Source organism: Hipposideros armiger, unplaced genomic scaffold, assembly GCF_001890085.2.
Source record: "Hipposideros armiger isolate ML-2016 unplaced genomic scaffold, ASM189008v1 scaffold_538, whole genome shotgun sequence".
NCBI lineage: Eukaryota > Metazoa > Chordata > Mammalia > Chiroptera > Hipposideridae > Hipposideros > Hipposideros armiger.
The window spans coordinates 970,026-988,701 of record NW_017731888.1 but is presented as its reverse complement, the minus strand read 5'-3'; the positions used below and the strand labels follow the sequence as shown (position 1 = coordinate 988,701).

At 53.8% G+C, this 18,676-nt stretch overlaps 1 protein-coding gene across 2 annotated transcripts in view; it reads left to right on the top strand.

Moving 5' to 3' along the window:
- The window catches only part of DLGAP2 (DLG associated protein 2), a 484,295-nt gene that overhangs the window by 106,854 nt on the left and 358,765 nt on the right, over positions 1-18,676 (top strand). The window contains exon 3 of one of the 2 annotated variants that reach the window (XM_019668777.1): positions 5,953-6,007. The exons of the other annotated variant lie outside the window; for it this stretch is intronic. Coding sequence (XP_019524322.1) covers positions 5,953-6,007 — 55 coding nt within the window. The remainder of the gene's footprint in view (positions 1-5,952; positions 6,008-18,676) is intronic. 2 annotated transcript variants of the gene reach the window in all.

Below are 18,676 nucleotides of genomic sequence, written 5' to 3'. Positions count from 1 at the left end.
GCCGCCTCACGTCTACCTTTTGGGGCCCCTGTGCTTCCGAGCCCGAGCCTTTCCAGCCGGTTCTGACGGTCATTGTGCAGATGCACTCCCCAGACAGGTCCCCTATTTTGGCTCTTCTGAGAAAGCCCTCTGTCTGCAGTTTATCTTTCCAAAGTACACTGAACTCTTTTTTTCACACGCGCTCATACACTCTTCTTTCTCTGTGTTTGGGTTTTTACCGTAGTCTCTCTGCCAACTTAAAATCCTGTCTCATGGCATGCACTGAAGGGTGGACTCATCGGACATATTGCTGCGTCTGCTTGAGGCCTGACCTGTGCCCATGGGCTCTCCCAGTGTGTTTCCTGGCCAGGCGGCATCCTTGTCACCTGGAAGCTTGGTAGAAGTGCAGGTTCTGTTGCGTGTGTGTGTCTGTGTGTGCTGTGTGTGTGAGTGTGGTGTATGTCTGTGTGTGTTTTTAAAGGTGTAAGCAGAACTTTATTGAAAATTTGGAACAGAAGTCTTTTTTTAAGAGCTTTACTGAGGAGTAACTGACATACAAAAACCGCACATATGCAATGCATACAATTTGATGAGTTTGGTTGGACATGTGCCCTCACCCAAGAAACCATCACCACCACCAAGGTCATAACGATACCCGTCACCTCCCAGAGTTTCCTCGCGTGCATCGTGGACCGTGAGCTGTGCCGTCTGGCCGTTGTGGTGCTCGCGGCAGTGGGACGGATTCCAGGCGCTGTGCAGACAGCAGGCCCCTGGACTCATTCATCTAGGGACTGACCACCTGGACGAACCCGGAGGACTTCACGCAGAGGGAAATGCGAGTTCCTGGGCCTGAGACCTCCTGGCTGTGGCTCCCCACGCCCCGGGGTCTGTGTCGGCTGCATCCGCACACCTCTGCTGTGTGGGAGGGGTCACACCAAATCAGTGTCGAAGCTTTTCTGGTCCCTGTGTTGTTTCCACTCTGTGGACGAGGACACCGATGGCCCAGAGCTCACGGCCGCCCTGCTGCACCACAGGCCCCGTGCATGTGCCTGTGTGCTGAAGCTCCGTCACAGCAGCCTGAGACATTTGTGACATGGGCAGCCCTGACGTTTCCGCTGTCTGGTCTGCTCTTCCAAGCGTCTTGTGTGTGTGAACTCATTTAGCCGTCACAGCCAGCTCGGGACGTGTGTTTTCATTTGAGAGGTGAGAGCTACAGCCCAGCACGTAGGCAGCAGCCCAGGATCACGGATGTGCAACGCCCACCTGCCCAGGCCGGCTGTCACAGGGCCTGGATGAGGACGTGCCCCGACTGGTCCAAGCCAGTAGTACCGTGATCCCTGCCTGTGCGAATCCGAGCCGCCAGGGACCTTGAATGCTTCTGATCAGCAGCTGGGCCGGAAGTCTGTGGAAGTGCGTTCTGGTCCCCGCCTTCACCTGGCTGTGTGTGCTCCAGGCGCCTCATCTCTTAGTTACTGTAACTACGCCATGGAGAGGCAGGGAGAGGAAACACTCTCAGACAGGTGTGCCAGTCATGAGTCCAGATCACCAAAATGAAGGGCTGTGAAGCCTCGTGCTGTAGCAGGCCTGGGACACGGCCTCTCCCAGAGGCAGACCTCAGGTGGGTCCTCCGCGGTCGCGTTGGCTAGGAGGTGTGCACACGCGTGGCCGTGTGTTTCTCAGGGGCTCGCCCACTTGGCGGAGCACGTCGGGTTGCACAGTGGGTCTCACACACCCAAACAGCACAGCCATGCACTTGGTATTTGAACGACAGGAAGCGAGACTCAAAGTCAGTGAAAATTCTGATAACAGGAAGGAGGCATTCTCCCAGAGGGACAACAGAAACGAACAGGTGAGGACAGAAGAGCAACATTTTTGCATAAAAAAACTTTGTATTTGGGAAAAATTTCAATTGTAAAATTTGAAAAACCAAAAACATGACGAACCATGCTATGTAGACGGCTGGTGAGGCTCCTGTGGTGTAGACGCTCCACGTGCACCCCCGGCCACGCCCCCTCACCGAGGCGCTAATCCCGGCCGTGTGTCTCACGTCCGTCCCTGTTCTGTTTCATCCCTGGCAGCTCCCGTCAGTCTGCGGGGAATTCTTTCTGACCACGCGGGTTTCGCTCGCGTCAGCATCCCGTGTCAGCACTGCCAGCGGCTCCCTGCTGCTCCTACGATTAGGATGATGCGTGTGGACTAGGAATGTTAGGCCTTAGTCGCAATTTAAGTGTGGACGCAGAAATCTAGGAGCATCAGATTTTGGAAAAATCCACCACCATGGAAAACACGTAAATAAACAGGAAGAAGGTACTGGAAACAGGTCCCAGGGAATGGAGGAAGACACGCCTGTCATCGGAGAAGGCCCGTGCTGCATGTGCGAGCCGGCCGGCGGGCGACAGGGAGGTCCCCGGAGGGGACACGCTCGTGGAGGCAGCCAGCCCTGTGCAGCACACGGGGTGTTGTTGGAATGAAGGGTCAAGAGAGCGTTCCAGAGAGTACAACAAAAAGACAAATGGAAAACAGAAGTGAGAAGTTTGAAAAATTAGGTCCAAATGTCCAGTATCTGAAAAACAAGTTCTAGGAAAAGAGAAGAAGTATTTTGAATTTCCAAGAATGGAAGGATCGGAGTTTTCATTATCAAAATTGTGTATGTACAGAGTGTAAAAATTCAGGCCCACAAGGATGCGACAGAGACAGCGATGCACATTTGTATCATTTGGATTTCTAACAAAGAGAAGGGATGCATGGCCTCCTTTAATTCACAGGAAGTAAAGTGCTTGTCCGCTAAGAAGCAAAACAGGTGGCGATGCTTGTGGGCTGCTGGGGATCTGAAGACGGTGGTCTGTTTAAGACGGGGCCAGGCTGAGTGACGCAGGGGGCAAAGTAAGACATATTTACTAAGTAAGGCGTTGTCATAATAAGACATGTTTAACCCTCCGTCGGGCGCAACTGATCTCACAGATTCATTGCACAATTTTCAAATATCTAACAGTTAAGTATCGTGACTCATCGCTTTCGTGTCTTCCCCCTTTACCGTAACCCCTCGCCAGTCGTGTTTGTGACTTAGTACAGTAAAGACGGGTTTCATATTTGAAAATTTGTGTGCAGTGAATCTGTGAGATCAGTTGTGCCTGATGGAGGGTTAAAAGACTTTAAGAAATTCTGGAAAAATAGAAGTCTGGATGGCAGTTCAGAGGAGATACATAAACATGTGTTGAGTGAACTTGTAAGTGGGACTTTGCACTTGAGCTGGGAACTGGTTGATAAGCAGAGGGAAGGGCGTCCACCAGAGCAGCACCCCCATCACCGTGGGGTCCCACCTCTGCAGGGGTGGTTCTGTGCCAGCGGCCCCAGTGCCTGGCGAAGAGGCGTGTGGTTCCCGCCTTACGAGATGCCGAGAGTCCAGCTCAGGTTGGGGTGGCACCTGCTGGGCCCCCCTGCCTGTCATGCTGTCTTCAGTCACTGGAGTCACAACTGGGCCAGCGGCCTTGGGAAGGGAGGGCCCCTGGACGCAGGGGGGGCTTTCCCTCACTAGAGCCTCCCGGTGACGGCCTGTGTGAGACGGAGCCAGGGGCTCACACTCCGCGTCATCGTGTTGAGGGGCCACAGGTCCAGGAGCGGCCACCATCACAGTCAGGATAGCCGGAGGTTATCCTCCAGCAGGTGAAGTCGGCTGGGAGGATGGGGCAGTGACACAGATGCAAAGCCACGACTGAAAACATGTCATCCCTCTGACCAGCTCAGTGCTCGTCCTCCAGCCACGAGCGCCGTGTCTGTCCCTCTCCTGGGCTTTGGCCTCTGTCTGTGTAATATCAGTCATCTCTGCGTCCCCAGCATGCCTGGCCCTTCCCAGGCATCCACTGTGAAACCGCTGCTAAATTCACAGTGAGCACACGGCGCAGCAGTGGTGGCAGAGACAGCTCACGGGGCAGCGCTGAGAGTTCGGAGAGCAAACCGCGGGACCTCGGAGGCGTATTGCCAACCGCTGGTCAGGGCACACGCTCAGGAGCTGGACAGCGGCGGCCGCGGGGAGAGCTTGCCAGGCTCTGGCCGGGGGGACACAGGAGCTCCTGGGCTAAAGGCCAAGGAGGAGGGGGTGACGGGGGAGCGAAGCGGGGTGGGAGGGGGCCTGGAGGGCTGGAGTCCTCCTGGGGATGCCAGAGCCTGCGTCCTGGGAGCACAGGCAGCCGCGCTCTGTGTGGGGCGCGGGGTCCCTGGTTCCTCTGTGGCCTCTTGCATCTTCTTCACTTTTGTTCCTAGGACATTTTTAGCCTTTGATTTCTGGAAACAGTTACAGGTTGGTTGGGGCCAAAGATTCCAAGCCAATCACCATATTGGTGATTCTGCACACTGTCTAGACGCGGTCCCCAGAGCCAGCCGCCCGCGCTGAGAAGGCAGCTGGCCGGACGCTGCCCGAGCTTCGTGGGGCTCGCCCTGGCTTTTGCGTCCCCCTCGGCCCCCAAGTCCCCCTCTGTCCTGTGGCAGCAGCATGGTGCCCCGCCGCCCCCACACCTGGTTACCCGCGTTTGGCGGAGCAGCAGCGGTGGGGCTGGCGTCCGCTGGTTCCCTCAGTCCAGCATGTCCACTTCTCCCAGGCGTGTCTGTGGCATCCGGCGCTGCACTGGTTTGGGGCTCGGGTGGGCGCTGGAGAAGCCCGGGCGCTGCACGCGGGACGTTCTCACGGTGTGTCCGCCGTTGGCCGTGGTTCCTTAGGAAACTGAAGCCAGTTGCAGCATTTTCCATCATTTCCTTGGGGAGGACACGGCGGTAGAGAGACAGTGAAGTGGCGTCTGCAGCGGCCAGGGTCATCGTTTCCCCAGGACATTAATGGGCGGCCTCCGCCTGCAGGGACTGGAAGCGCTTCCTGTGCGGCTTCTGTTTTCCTCCTCCAGGCAGATCATGGGCTGTACGGCGTTTTCCCGGCTCCCAGGGCCACTTATTTCTTCCGCGTAGGGGACTGTTTCTTGCCCTGGTGTTAACCTGGGAGGCCTTTTGGAAACCCTGGAAAAGGGGAGTGAATGGCTGAGCCAGCTGTGCCGTGGGAAGGAAATGCAGTCGGTCACAAGGAGCCGAGGACTGCACGTGTGCGTGTGCGTGTGTGTGTGTGTGCGTGAGCGTCCACAGCGGTGCTGTGTCACAGGCAGGCAGGAGCTGGCGCTGTCCTTGTCATCACGGAGCTCAGTGCCGGGCTTACCCGACTGTCACACGGTGCTGTCCTGTGTCCCCACGCCCCAGCAGCCCCGTGCGAGTCAGACGCGCTGCCGAACCCCTGAGCCTGCACTTGGCACAGGAGACTGGGCCCTGGCGTCCTTAGCGCTCCACCTGCTGCCCCTGACGTCTTGAAAGCCTCTAAGACCATCCTGTGCCGATGCTCTGAGTTGAGGGAAGCACAGTCGTAAATCTCCCGCTGTCAGGTCTGTGCCCTGCAGCTGCCTTACGACGCTGAATTTCCTGGGGAAGCCACTTCCCGTTATTTTCACCTTCTGCTCACTTACCAAGTACAGTGTCTCCGCTGCCACGTTCTGCCAAACTGCACGTACACAGCCTTTCCTTTCACGTGTCTGTGAGTCGGCCTCCATGAGAGCGTCTCTGCTGGAGCCCAGAGGACAGACCCGGGGTGCTGCTCCAGCACCTCCCTTTTCGGGCCCTAATTGCACCTAACATGTTCAAAGCCATCACAGAAACTGGTGGCCCATTCGCCTGGTGCCGCTTCCCCGACACCCTGGGGACCCGTCAGGCCTGCGTGGCAGCTGCATTGCCTTTCCGGGGCAGCGCGGTCGTCAGCACACTTACCTGATCGGCCTTGCTGATGAAAAACGGCTGTCGTCAAACTTCTCAGGGTTTGATTGGTTAGGTCGCTCTGGGGCGAGGGCCTAGTGCAGCCCCGGTGGCCTTATTAGGAGACACTTGCAGAGCTCATGCGCTGCCTTTCTCTGCCTGAGCGATAACCACGCGTGTTTTGTTTTGACACAGGTGCTGCCCGGCATTCTGCAGAAGCACTGCTGCATCTTACCGGACAGGAACACAGGTAAGCGCGTTTTGTTCTGTCGGTGGGAAGTGGAGGAGTGTGACGGCTCGACTGGGGCGTCTCGGGCTCTCCGTCGGAGCGCAGGATCCCGTGCTGACCAAAATGAGCCCACAGTGGGCTCTTCGCTTCTCCAGTGACTTGGCACCTGAGCTCAGAGACCTATTTTCTTTGACAAAGGAAACAGATTTAGATGATTGTTTTCTTGGATTTTTAGGGGAAATCGGTTGTCTTGTGAGAATGAGTATTTTAGTTTCAAAGTTGTTTCTGTGTTCATTGTACTTACTTATTAAAACACCATTTTTGGTGGTCTGGAACGCCTTTGGGGCCTGTTTGCAGTCAGGTCTGCACACCCTCAGTATGTCAGTGAGTGAAACCAGGCACAGGCATTGCCGCGGGCGGTCGTACGGTGGTGTGATCTCTCCTTGTAGGTCACACGTGGATGGAGGAGACGTGATGGAGGAAAAACAGTCTGAAAACAACCTTCGGGGACTTTGTTGTTGTAAAAGTTAAGAAACAAAAAGAATCCATGTGGAGTGTGCTATCCTGTGGATCGAGGTCTCCGCGACCCTCGGTGCAGGGTCCCCAGTGTAAGGTGCGCTCAGCCGGGAGACAGCGAGTCCTGAGGGGAAGGCGCCCATGCTGTTGGCCGGGCTGCGTGGGAGTTCCTCCACTCCTGCGACCAGCTGCTGCGTGTGCCCAGGACAGTTGGGTGGCTGGGACGCTGTCACTGACACTCCCTGAGGCGTTTTCTATCCATGACGAAATGGATCGTAAAGGACTCCTGTGTGATGGGCACAAGAATTTAATTGGTTGGGGTTTCCTCTGCTTTGGTTATTGCAGCGCCTCTACCAAATGGCTGGCGGGAAGGGTTCCTGGCCACCCTTGAGCGAGTGACAGGGCGGTGTTGTGTGGACAGCCTGTGTATTTTGGGAAAACAAGATCTTTGTTTTTACTTATGAGCATGGAGAGATGACATTACTGGCCGTTATTTCTCAGACAAATTCACAGAGCTGTCTCTGTTTCTTCACCCAGTTATTCTCAGCTGTGTTTGTAGCATATTTAATGCTTATAGGGAAGTTTGTTTAGAACATGGTTAGATATTTTTGAGCATCTTTCTAGTTTCTGAAAGTATTGATTAGTAATGAAACTATATGAAATAACTCACATTCAAATAAACAAAACTCTTTGCAAACGTCATACATCACCAGTGTCATACAACTTAAAGAAGGATGAATTTCCCAGTTAAGCTTACATCTTTCAGGTGAGTCATTGCTTCGATTCTGAGAAGCACCCAAAGTAATGATAAAATTCATTAAAAGTTAAGTACTATTCTATGGCAGCCTAAGTGGATTTTAAGTATTGAAATGAGTTTTTCTTTGTTTTTAGGCAGTTTGTTTTATAAGCAGTTTGAAGTTAATGTGGGAAATATTGCCACATTGAGATGTTTTATTTGCTTTTCATAAGAATCCAAGTCGTCGGCCTCTGGAATCAGCAGCCTTCCATTAAGACTTGACTCTGAGGGCGCTTGCTAGGCGGTTTCCTTAAGGGTGCTTTATCCTGAGTGCTTCGCTCGAAAGTCAGTTCTGCAGGACCTGAGGTCGTGACGTCAGGTGCGGGAAGGGGAGGGATGTGTCAGATGTGAAGGAAGACGACGTGGCCGAGATGATACCTGTTGACATTCAGAACTGAAAGATCTGCAAATCTAGTTTTACCGTGTAATTAAATCAGCACGTCCGAAGCTGCTGCATTTCTCAGCAGCATCACTGGGAGGCTTCTTCAGCTCAGACCCGGTGCGTCCTGCGTTTGCATTTTCATGACACGTGGGCTCCATTCAGACTTGAATGTGATTTGTTTATACCTCAGTGGTTTTGTGCAGGACTCGGCAGATTTTTGATTAAGCAGGCCACCGTTGGATGGGTGTCTGTTTGGGACGATGAAAAACGTTGCAGATGGTGGCGGCAATGGTTGCACAGTAATGTGAATGTGCTTAGTTTAATGTCACTGACTGGACACTAAAAATGGTTAAGCTGGTACATTTTATGTCCTGTGCATTTTATCACAAAGTTTTAAAAAGATCAACTTTGGGACAAATTACAGCTTTCATTTTGTTCGCTTGTTTGATTTTTACTTGTTTTAGAAATGCTACATACTTGATTCACCTACATGTCTTGCAGCTGAATATCTGGAAAAAGACACCTATTTTCAGGTGTCTTTCGTTGTCACAGAACTAATATGCTTGAGAGACTGGCCATGAGGTGTGATGGCCAACATCGCGATGCATTTGGAGGCAGATGGCTGCTTTCAGAAGACATACGTCATCGCCGTCTCTTGCTGTTTGGATTACTTGGGGGCAGTTTTGGTTAATGATCTAAGGAGTTGGACTGAATCCCGTTCGCTGCGCCATGTCCTGCATAAGTTTTCAGTTTCAGGGACCTGAGCGCTGGACGGTTGAGCGAGTCTGTGCTGTGTAGGAGACGCACAGCCCAGGAACCCTCCAGGCGGCCCGACGCAGGCGGGCACACACACTCGCTCTGGGCTTTTGCAGACGTGTGCCCCAGTCCTCACCCCAAGCCCTCGGCGTTGGTTGGGTGCCGGTGAGAGCTGGCCCCTGCACCTGCCTTTGGCTGGCACCTCCCTGGGCCTGCAGGTGTGGGGTGAGCAGGTGCGGTGGAGACTGGCTCAGAGGGTTGCCAGTGAAGGGAGGACCTGCAGGGACCCTTGGGACGTGAGGAGTGGTCTCTGGCTGCTGAGATGTCGTCCTTGGGTCCCTCCCTCCTTCACTCGTGCTCTGGGGGAGCCAGGCCGGTTCTGTGACTGGACAGGCTGCCAGTCTCAGAGGAAGTGGCTCCTTTGCATCCCAGCCTGGCTGCCGGCTCGTCTTGGTTGGGACTCAGGCACCCTGCACTTAAAGTCGTCCCAAACGGGGCACGTGCCGTGTGCTTTGGGGACCATTTGAGGGACCATTTTGAGCAGTAGTTCCTTTAATGCTTTGCACTGAGTTGTCGAAGTGTCTGTCACACGCAGCCCCGGGGAGCAGTGGCCCTTCTGCCACCCCCTCTCGCAGTGCGCATGCGGCGTTCGCAGCACCTTCCACAAAGGGCAGTGTAGGCGAGGCCTCGGTCTCCCTGCCATGCGCCGCCGAGCCGTGGAGAGCTCGGCTACTGGGCCCTCAGGTGGCCTGTCTTCCTTATCTTGGTTTGTGGGGATGTGCTTCAGAGCTGTCTTTCTTGTCCTTTGGGGAAATCAGGCTGAGGCAGGAGAGAGTGGAAGGAATTCTCCTTTATTTAGGCTGCGCTCGGGCTGGGCTTCTGACTCAGCCCCGTTGCCCCCGTTGTCTGTCGGGTCGCAGCCCGTTCGACTGCTAAGGGTAATGGGGAGTTTCAGGAATGAGCGGACTCTGCAGCCAAGCAGCAGGACTGACTTTGCAAACTTTGATAATTAAATAACGAAACCACAGACAGATTAGTATGTGGCGGTGTTTGAGTTTTTGAGGTATATCTCTGCTTGACAGTGAAAGATGATTGTGAAATAATTTGTATATAAAATTTGAGGTGGAAAGATTGTATTTTCCATATGCACTGTGGGACTGATTTTTGTGTATTTGCAACTTTGTAATGTGACAGTCACTGAAGCTGTAAGTGTTTTTGACTCTGACGTGGGCTCATCATGATGTACTGCTGGTCAGTGTTTGACAGGCGGCTTTCCTGGGCCTGGGACAGGGGCCAGCGCTGGGGTGTCACATTCTTGCAGCTGCACAAGCTGGTGGCAGCAGCCCGTTGTCACCTGTCTGTGCTGCCCGCTTAGGTCTGTGGGACGTGTGTCTTGTCTCCACTGGGCGATCGTTCACTGTATCCAGTTCAAAGCAGATGTTTGTTACAGGGCTTAGCTTAAAAAAATGGCCTATGTTGAGCAAATAGTTTTGTTCTTATATTTGGGTGTTGAGCTTATGTGCACCGTCCCTAAGGCTTTAGAAGGCTGCAGCATGTCCGCCTGCTCAGTGAGCAGGGCTTTGCGATATGACGCTGGGACAGTCAGGTGGCTGTGCTGCCACGTCCAACGCTTTCGTTCCTTTGAGCTGAAGGTCCTTGAAAGATCTTTAATTTCCTGATGAGCAAATATGGGAAATCAGTGAAAAGCTCTGCTCTCTCCGCCACAGACCAGACCTGTCTGAAGAAATGGTTCCCGGTAATTGGCAGTAAGAGTTTGGCGGTGAGTGTATGTGTGGAAGCAAAACTCTGTTTCATTAGTCTCATACCTACCTTGCACGTGACTCCTAAAGACTTGGGGACAGGGACATTCCCTAGTGCTAAATTCAAATCCCGACATTAAGAGTGGACATTGCACGTATATTTCACGTTTGCTGTGGCCGTTCCTGCAACTTCCTGTGGGGTGGAAAGGCTGCCCATCTTGCCGGAGGGGACACGGATCCTGGGTGCACGGGAATGACTTCCCGTTGTCACGCAGCTATGAAATGTTTTGCTGTGACTCAAATACAGGTTTTCACTCTGTGTCAACACATGCCACCGTAATGACCCTTAATAAGCCCTTAGGTTCCCCGGTGTGACTTTCCTGTCAAACGTGCTGCAGATCAAGTGATGCAGACTGGAGACCTGACAGAGCAGAGGGTGGAACTGCAGGGCCTCTGGGGCTTTGGACACACGCGGGGCGAGTGGAGGCTGGAGATAGCAAAGCGGTGTTTAGTCACCGTCGGGTCTGTTTGCCCCCAAAGGAATACCTGGTCAGGTTTGGATGAACAGCCTCGCTGAAGGTGCTGTGGGCGGTGGTGGGGCTGGCACGAGGGTGTGAGGACCGGGAGAGACGTCTCTGGTTTTGGTGGCACGTGCACAACACCCCTTCTCTGAAGGGGCCCCCGCAACCCTGTGTGAGTGCGTTTGGGCCATCAGCAAACTCCACAGCCTGGGCTCAGACAGACTCACTCCCTCAGCCCCAGAGGCTCCAAGTCCAAGGTCAAGGTGCCAGCAGCACTGGCCTCTCCCGAGGCACCTCTTCCTGCCTTGCAGACTGCTGTGTCCTCGCTGTGTCCCCTCCCTATGTCCTCTCACTGTGTCCTCGCTGTGTCCCCTAACTGTGTCCTCTCGCTGTGTCCTCTCTGTGTCCTCGCTGTTTCCCCTCACTGTGTCCTCTCTGTGTCCCCTAACTGTGTCCTCTCGCTGTGTCCTCTCTGTGTCCTCGCTGTTTCCCCTCACTGTGTCCTCTCTGTGTCCCCTAACTGTGTCCTCTCGCTGTGTCCTCTCTGTGTCCTCGCTGTTTCCCCTCACTGTGTCCTCTCTGTGTCCTCACTGTGTCCTCGCTGTGTCCTTGCTGTGTCCTTGCTGTGTCCTCACTGGCGAGAAACAGGTCCTCTCCCTGGGGTCTCTCTTTAGAAGGACACATCCCCTCCCTCAGGCCTCCCTTCCTGCCACTGTGACATCACAGGTTAGGATCCACTGTGACATCACGGGTTAGGATTCAACATAGGTTTCTGGGGGGGACACAATTTGGTCCGTAGCAAGGCTGCTGTAACCTAACGCAGACGGAAACGCAACCAGACGTGTTGTTAACTCTGACCTGTCCGGTGCCAGAGCTTGCGTGGGCTCATTGGTTTCACGTTTCTTTGCAAACGGGCGGGACGCAGTTACAGGTGAGAGGAGCTTTCTGATGGGGCGAGGCGGGTGGGGTGCTCAGAATCGCTGCCGCCCCCCTCGTGAGGCTGTTTGCAGGCCCCCTGATCTGGCCTGGCCTTGTCACTCACTTTGACCTACAGAATAAGGCAGAAATGACCCCTGGAACTGGCCATTTAAAGGGGTCTGGGTTGCCTTCTGGGGCAGGAACCACCCTGGGGAGATTCAGGCCATAGACGCCGGGCTTGGGGTGAAGCCACCTGTGTCTCCCAGCTGTTCCAACTGGGTCCCCCACACAGGCTGCAGGCAGGGCCAGCTGACGGGCCACCAGCTCCGCTGCCCAACCTGCCGACCCGCACAAGTGGGAGCAGGTGGGCGCCGGTCGTTTTAAGCTGCTGAATTTGTGCTGCTCTGTTCAGCACCGTGGACACGTCCGACCTGAGGCTGTGGCAGCGCCTTCCACAGCGAGGCTGCTGTGGGCGAGCGGCAGGAAGGTCACTGCTCGCTGGGTGCCTGCTGTGCTCCCGACGCTGTTCGTGGCTGTGACATCCTCGCGAGGACCTGGCCCGCCCAGTCAGTTCAGTTCCGTGATAAGAAATGTGTCCCCAGGAAGGCTTACTTGTCACCTCCATTTTTTGTCCTCACTGTCATCACAGGACAGTACCTTCGAGGACATACCTTCTTTTGTGAAGTAAAGTTGATCAGAATGAGTAAATGGAGGTTAATGACAGTGTGACTGCACCCTGACTTTCTGGACGGTTCACTATCTGAAGCTATGGATACGGCTCAGCTGAAAGTGACATAGTTTGTGCTGCCGTTTTGTACTTATGGGTTAAAATGTAAATGAATTTTCTCAAGTTCCCTAACTTTTCAAGATCTCGAACCTCAGTCTTTGAATTCTGCAAGTATTCTGTGTGTGTGTGTGTGTGTGTGTGTGTGTGTGTGCGCGTGCGCATGCAAGTACTCATTGGATGTTCAAAAAGTTGAGATTTCAGGCTTCTGTTTTGAAATGTGCCTCTGCCACTTGGTTGTTGCTGGTTAAGATCCCTTAAAATTTTGAGCGCTGGTGATTTTTGTCAGCCTTTTGTAGAAACTCGGGCTGACAGAGTTGAGTCAGCAGGGGCTCTTATAACGTGTGGCCTGGGCCGAGGTGGCTCCTGGGTAACTGGCCAGGTGGGCGGCATCCTCACGCGGTGTGTCCAGCCATCGCTGCAGCCGAGACTGACACACGCGCTCACATTTCTGCACGGGGACCCGTCAGGCGCGTGTGGAAAAGGCACAGTGGCTGTAGGTTTGTTTCAGGAAGACAGGTGTGTGGCTTATATTCTTAACAAAGAAATGACCTTACAGCCTTTCATTTTCTTGTCCTTTATAGCTTTTTAGATGTATAGGTAATAAGACAAATTAGTTTGAACTGAAGGTAAACTGATATAGTATTTTTTTTTGTTATTGAAAGTACCAAAGCATATTGTTTTGAAAAAATACCTTCGAATCCACCGGTAGAGAACTTCAGAAGCCGTATTTTGAGAGTGAGCAGCCTGGTACCTAAGAGCGCACTGCTGTTTGGTGTCAGACTGACAGGGCCTGACGTCGGTGTGCTGTCCGTCTAACTCCCTGTCTGTCAGGGAGCTGCCCCCAATCCTGCCGGCTCCTCACGGTGGGCCATGACGAGGCCTGCCGGTGAGGGCTCTCGGCTCCCCGGTGCGTTTCAGAGCATGTCCTCCCTACAGAGTGAGGGGCTGGCGGGGGAGGCGGGCAGAGGAGACCCTGCCGGGGAAGGGCAGGTCCTGGCTGTTGTATGGTCCTGAGGAGGGCGGCAGAGCCCGGCGGGTGGCTGCGCCCCCTGCTGCTACTCTCGGGGAGTCGGCCTGGCACTGTTCCTGAGCTGCAGCGGTCACGGCGTCCCCTGCTGCTCGGCCGCACGCATAGTCATGCGCAGCTGCGCTGTCGGTGGCTGTCTGGACGCTTCTTTCGTATTATTTTCGCCACCGACATCTTTCCCTTCACTGGTCAGTGGTCTGCAAATCGAAATGTTGTTGACCTTGGATACTTGGGAGGTAGTTTCAACAACCCATTCCGTGTCTGTGACTTGCCCTGGGGCCACCCCAGCTCAGTGATTCATGGGGAGGGCTGTGCAGCCTCGGCGTGGACCTGTCCTGATGGGAAGACTCGTGGCCACAAGGGGATGCCCAGGACAGTCACAGTCAGCACACAGGAACCTGTGCGTGTGTGTCAGGCAGGAGTTACGCCAATGGGGTCCCTGCTGTGGGACATGCCGAAGTGGCCGCAGTGTCAGGGCGACCCTGCACAGCAGGCTTCGGGCCCCAGCCCATGAGTCCCTGCTGCGCTGATTCCTTGTGTCCTCCGGGGCAAGCGGTGATGACACTTGTGCGGCATTGTTCACCAGCACCTTGTCGGAGGGCCTGGTCACACGTCCAGGGGCCCAGACCAGCCAGGAGCCCGGCCTCAGCGAGGGTCCCGCGTGGGGCCTGCTGCACAGTAACTGTCGGGAAACCGCAGATGCCAAGAGCGCTGTGCTGCCCGTACCTCTGCCGGGGACGTGTGGAAACCGAGCACGCGTCTGATGGCGTGTGCAGGCGTGTCTCGCACTGAGCATGGCATTAGCATCTGTGGTCCCGTGACTGTCGCTTGGTGCAGGCTGTGCGGTCAGTCACCCCCGACACTGCTGCGGCGTGTCCCCACAGCAGGGACCCATCTGTGTAGCTTGGGCCTGAGGCGCACATGCAGCTGTGCTGTTTTCTGTGCTGTTGTGGTTTCTGCACGTTCTTGACCTTCCTTCTTCATCCCACTCTGTTCATCTCAGTCCATTTTTCCCTTCTGTTCCTGTTCACGGCAGTCAAACTTTTCTCCATTTTTTTTAAAAAATAAGCCGTGCTCAACGTTTCTTACCCCGCGTTTCTGTAGCACAGACTCTCCTGAGTTCAGAGTGTAAGCATGACAGACTGTCCTCATGTCACAGCTCTATTTTAGTTTGAATATTTGCCAAAAATAATACATTACTGCCAGGAAGGCATTTTATTTTAAAAATATTCTACATTAAAGATAAAGGCTTTTTTTAAGATGAAAAGAGTTTATTTCATCTTTGATGAAGATAATTATTTTATATTTTGTATATTTTAAATACATTTTAAAATATATTTATTGGGTTTTAAAAATAAATAAAAATACTTCTAAGCACCGTCCGAATGTTGGGTCCAGGACGACTCTGTGTCTGCATCGTGTCAGAGGTTTCGTTGTCTGCAGCCACAACCGTACATAGTAGAGGTGGTGTTAGAATGTCAATACCTCACGTTAAAGTCCAGTGAAAGCGTCAGGTGATGACAGACTGGTTTCTGCGAGAAGGGCTTGCTGATTTCCAACCAGTGCAATTTCGTGGCCAAACAGGTATTCAGGTGGCATGTAAACCACTCTGGAAACACTTGATTTACAGCTGCCAACCTGCAGGTGTGAGTGGGGTTAATGTGCAGGAATATTAAGGACAAATGCACAGGTAATGGAAGAAACGGAAGGAAATGCTTCTGTGGGAGAGTGAAGCCAGGATGTCGGGCTGTTGGAGAACCAGCCTGGGTTCCGGCGTGGGTCATGCTGCTGTGTGACGAGCCGAGATGTCCTTCCTGGGTCACGGCTTACGTGCCAACGAGAAGTTGGCTCTGCGTCAGGGTGGCCAGCTGGTGCTCCTCTTGTGTGCCAGGTCCAAGGGTGCATCCTTCTGGGTGACGTGGACAGAAGGCCTCCAGTGGGCAGTGGCCATGATGGGTCTGTGACGTCCGCCAGAGGTGTGGTGTGGGTGTCACGCCACAGGACGCCCCAGGGTCACAACTGCACCCATTTTGGTGGTCCCTCAGCATGTGGAGTGCAGTTGTCAAATTGAACTGAATGGGTTGTCGATGAAAAAGCTTCCAGCCTAAGAGAAAGTTTATGAATGTATTTGAGCCAAACTGATGACAATTGCCAGGAAGCACAATCTCAACAGATTGAGAAAATGCTCCGTAAAATAGCAGTTTTGCAGCTTATTTTATACATAGAGTTAAAGGAGGAAGGTTACATGAAATCCGTTGGTTGTAGATTATGGGGGTGGGAGACAGCAAAGCGGGGAAACCTCTGGGATTGGATAAGAGTAAATTGGAGAGACAGGTACCTCTTTCACATAGGTGGGTGCAGGATAGTTAATAGTTCACTTTTTACAGCACACAGAGATGGTAATCAGGGAACAAGAATAGCTTCCTGCTCTGGTCTGGAAAAAGGGATGACTGACATTCCAAGGGCATGTTATCCTAGATGCAAAAAGACAATAGAAGGCTCACTTAAGGTAGAGATTGACCTTTGTCAAGAAAGCCACAGGCCAAGGATGTGACCTCCCGCCATGACCCACCTTAGTTAGGGATTTTTTATGTTCACACCATCCTATGTGGTTATTTTCAGTCTCCTGAGCTTGTCAGGTTTAACCTGTGGCCCCTTTTCCGTCCACACTGTGTTCGCATCAGGTGACTGGTGCCCTGTTACCCAAGAAGTAGCATAGCAGAGAAGCATAACTAATTAAGGGAAAAGGTCTTAGAGGCTGGCTTTTAAAATAATCAAACAATCAAAGACGGCCAAAGGTCTAAAGTTTATTAGATGCCCTAGTAACTCAGCAGGCAGGAGCAGCTGGTCAGGAACTGGGGTCAGTTCAAACAAACCTTTCCTTCTAACGAGACCGCCTAGTAGCCTGTTCCTCAAGTAAATGCATGAAGCTGATGGTACTGCTGGAGTTCGATGGTCTCTGGTGTGCGTGACCTCACAGCTGAGTCACACGCTGACGGCTAAACCTGAGCGTATGTGCACCTTTGTAGGAGGATGTCCTCACTTTCAGTTGATAGTGGCGTGTGGGAGCGGTCCCGGGGCCAGTGTCACCGGTATGCTTATGCTGTCTGCTGAGGGAGGGCTCTGACGGGTCAGCCAGCCCCGTGGATGTGGGTGCGTCGCTCGGCTGTGAGCGTGGGGACCCCCTGAGGCTCTCTGTCCTCACAGACATGACATCCGTGCCAACAACAGTGCAGCCGTGGGGACGCCCGTGAGATGTCTCTGGGAGCCCCAAGTTCACGCCCCGTGTTGGGGCTGCTCCAGGACGGCATTGGGGGGCGGCCGGTGGTCAGTGAGCGGGGCGCTGCCGCCCGCTGCGGCCAAGGTGCTGAGGAGCAGGCCGACAGAGGCGCTCAGGACACTGCCTGCTTGTTCTAAACTGTTCTTAGTTATTTATTAAACTCAGGGCCTTTAAACATCTCAGCTAGTTGATGAGTTGATAATAATTACACTGAGAAGGGTGGCAATGCGGAGCGTGGTGGTGACGGCCCCTTGGAGAGCAGTGGCCGTGTGTGGCTTTTTATATCTGGGATGGGCTCACGTTTTTGTTTTTTGAACACTGCTCTCTCTGGACTGAGGAATGTTAGTTTGCGAGGCAGAGGAAGTGGCTTTCCTTCCCTCCGGGTCAGGCCCCACCGTGCAGAGCCCCTGGGGTCCGGGAAGTAACCACGCCTTCTGTTTTCTGTTTCTGACCTGTGACATCTCGGGCCTCGGGGACCCTGGATGGACTGTGCCTCCCAGAACCAGCCAGACCCTGGGGTGGAAGTAACTGGACTGACGACAGCACACCTTTCCAGGCAGACCAGCTAACCCAGAACCTGCACCTGCCACTGCTCTGTGGGGTTCTCATGTCCTCTCCCTAGTCCCCTGGGCAGGCATGAGACACCTAAGAACAGCCCTGTGCCACAGCCACTGGAGTCACTCCCGTTGGCCGGCCCTGAGCCTGCCTTGCCCGTCCCTCCCACGGAAGCCACAGGAAAGGCCCTGCTCCCTCTGCCCGCCCTGACCGGGTGCTTCCCGTGTGGCCCCCGTTTCTAGGGACCCCTGTGAGTATAAATTCTCCCTTCATGAGTCACTTCTGTGTCCATGTGTCTTATCTTATTAAACAAACCCAGGCTCCCTCACAACAAGCAGAATCTGTGCCTGGTTCGCCCCAACTCCCGGAGGCCCAGGTGGGCTCCACTCCTCCCCAACGAGCAGGTGGTGCTGCTGGAGGGAGCGGGCAGGTAGGCATGTCTGCTGTGGGAGGCGAGAGCTGGGCCCCTGTGGCTCTGCCACGTGGAGTTAAATTAAGTCACGGAGGGAGCGTGTGGATGCTGGCACAGGGGACAAGGCTGGAACCAAGACAAAATGTCCTCCCAGAGGGACTCGGTCTGCAGTTGTGTCATCGTCTCTCCTGAAGCTCTAAATGGGGGCTGGGGGTGCTGCCACTTCCTCAGTGGGAGTCCCAGCGCGCTTCTTAAAAAGGAGAGACTGCCGTTGAGTCGTGGGGGTGGGATGATGTGGGAAAGCCACTGTACTTAAACTACGTGAAAGCGAGCAACGCCTGGGTAGTGATGTGCGAGTGACAGACCCAGAGACTCTGCCGGAGGTGCGGCGAGGACGCCGGTGCAGAGTGACTCCTGGGACCCCCCCCCCCTGGGGCAGGATGGCAGAATTTCAAAACCAGTTCATTGATCAATTGAGTGTGATAAAGCTAAATCCATGAAGACGCATCAAATGGCAGGTTCCTAGGAGAGTCCACACCGAGGGGAGAACAGAAGGCCATCAGTCAGGGAGACTCTTATTGATGAAAGCTGGTGTGAACGTGGGCGTGTGGTTGAAGCTTCTGCAGTGAGTGTGTTTCTACTTGGCTGTGGGTCAGAATGGTTCACGTTTACTGCAGCCCCAGTACTTGATGTGGGGAGTGTAGAAAAAACATTTGGTTCCCAAGGTCCTTAAAGTCTCCTTGATACATTGAGTACACGCACGAAGGACTTGTGAGCAGGATAGAAGTGGCTGCATGAGGACTGGATTTGGTCGAGTGGCTGGTTTTGAAGCACTTGCGGTACAAAGCCTTCCGTGTGCATCCCTCGCCCACAGAGCACGTGTAACCTCCTTGAGCCTCTCATCATAAATGAAACGTAATAATCACCGTTGTATTCTCAGCAGAGGAGCTGTGGGGGCCTCCAGACTGATAGTGGGGTGT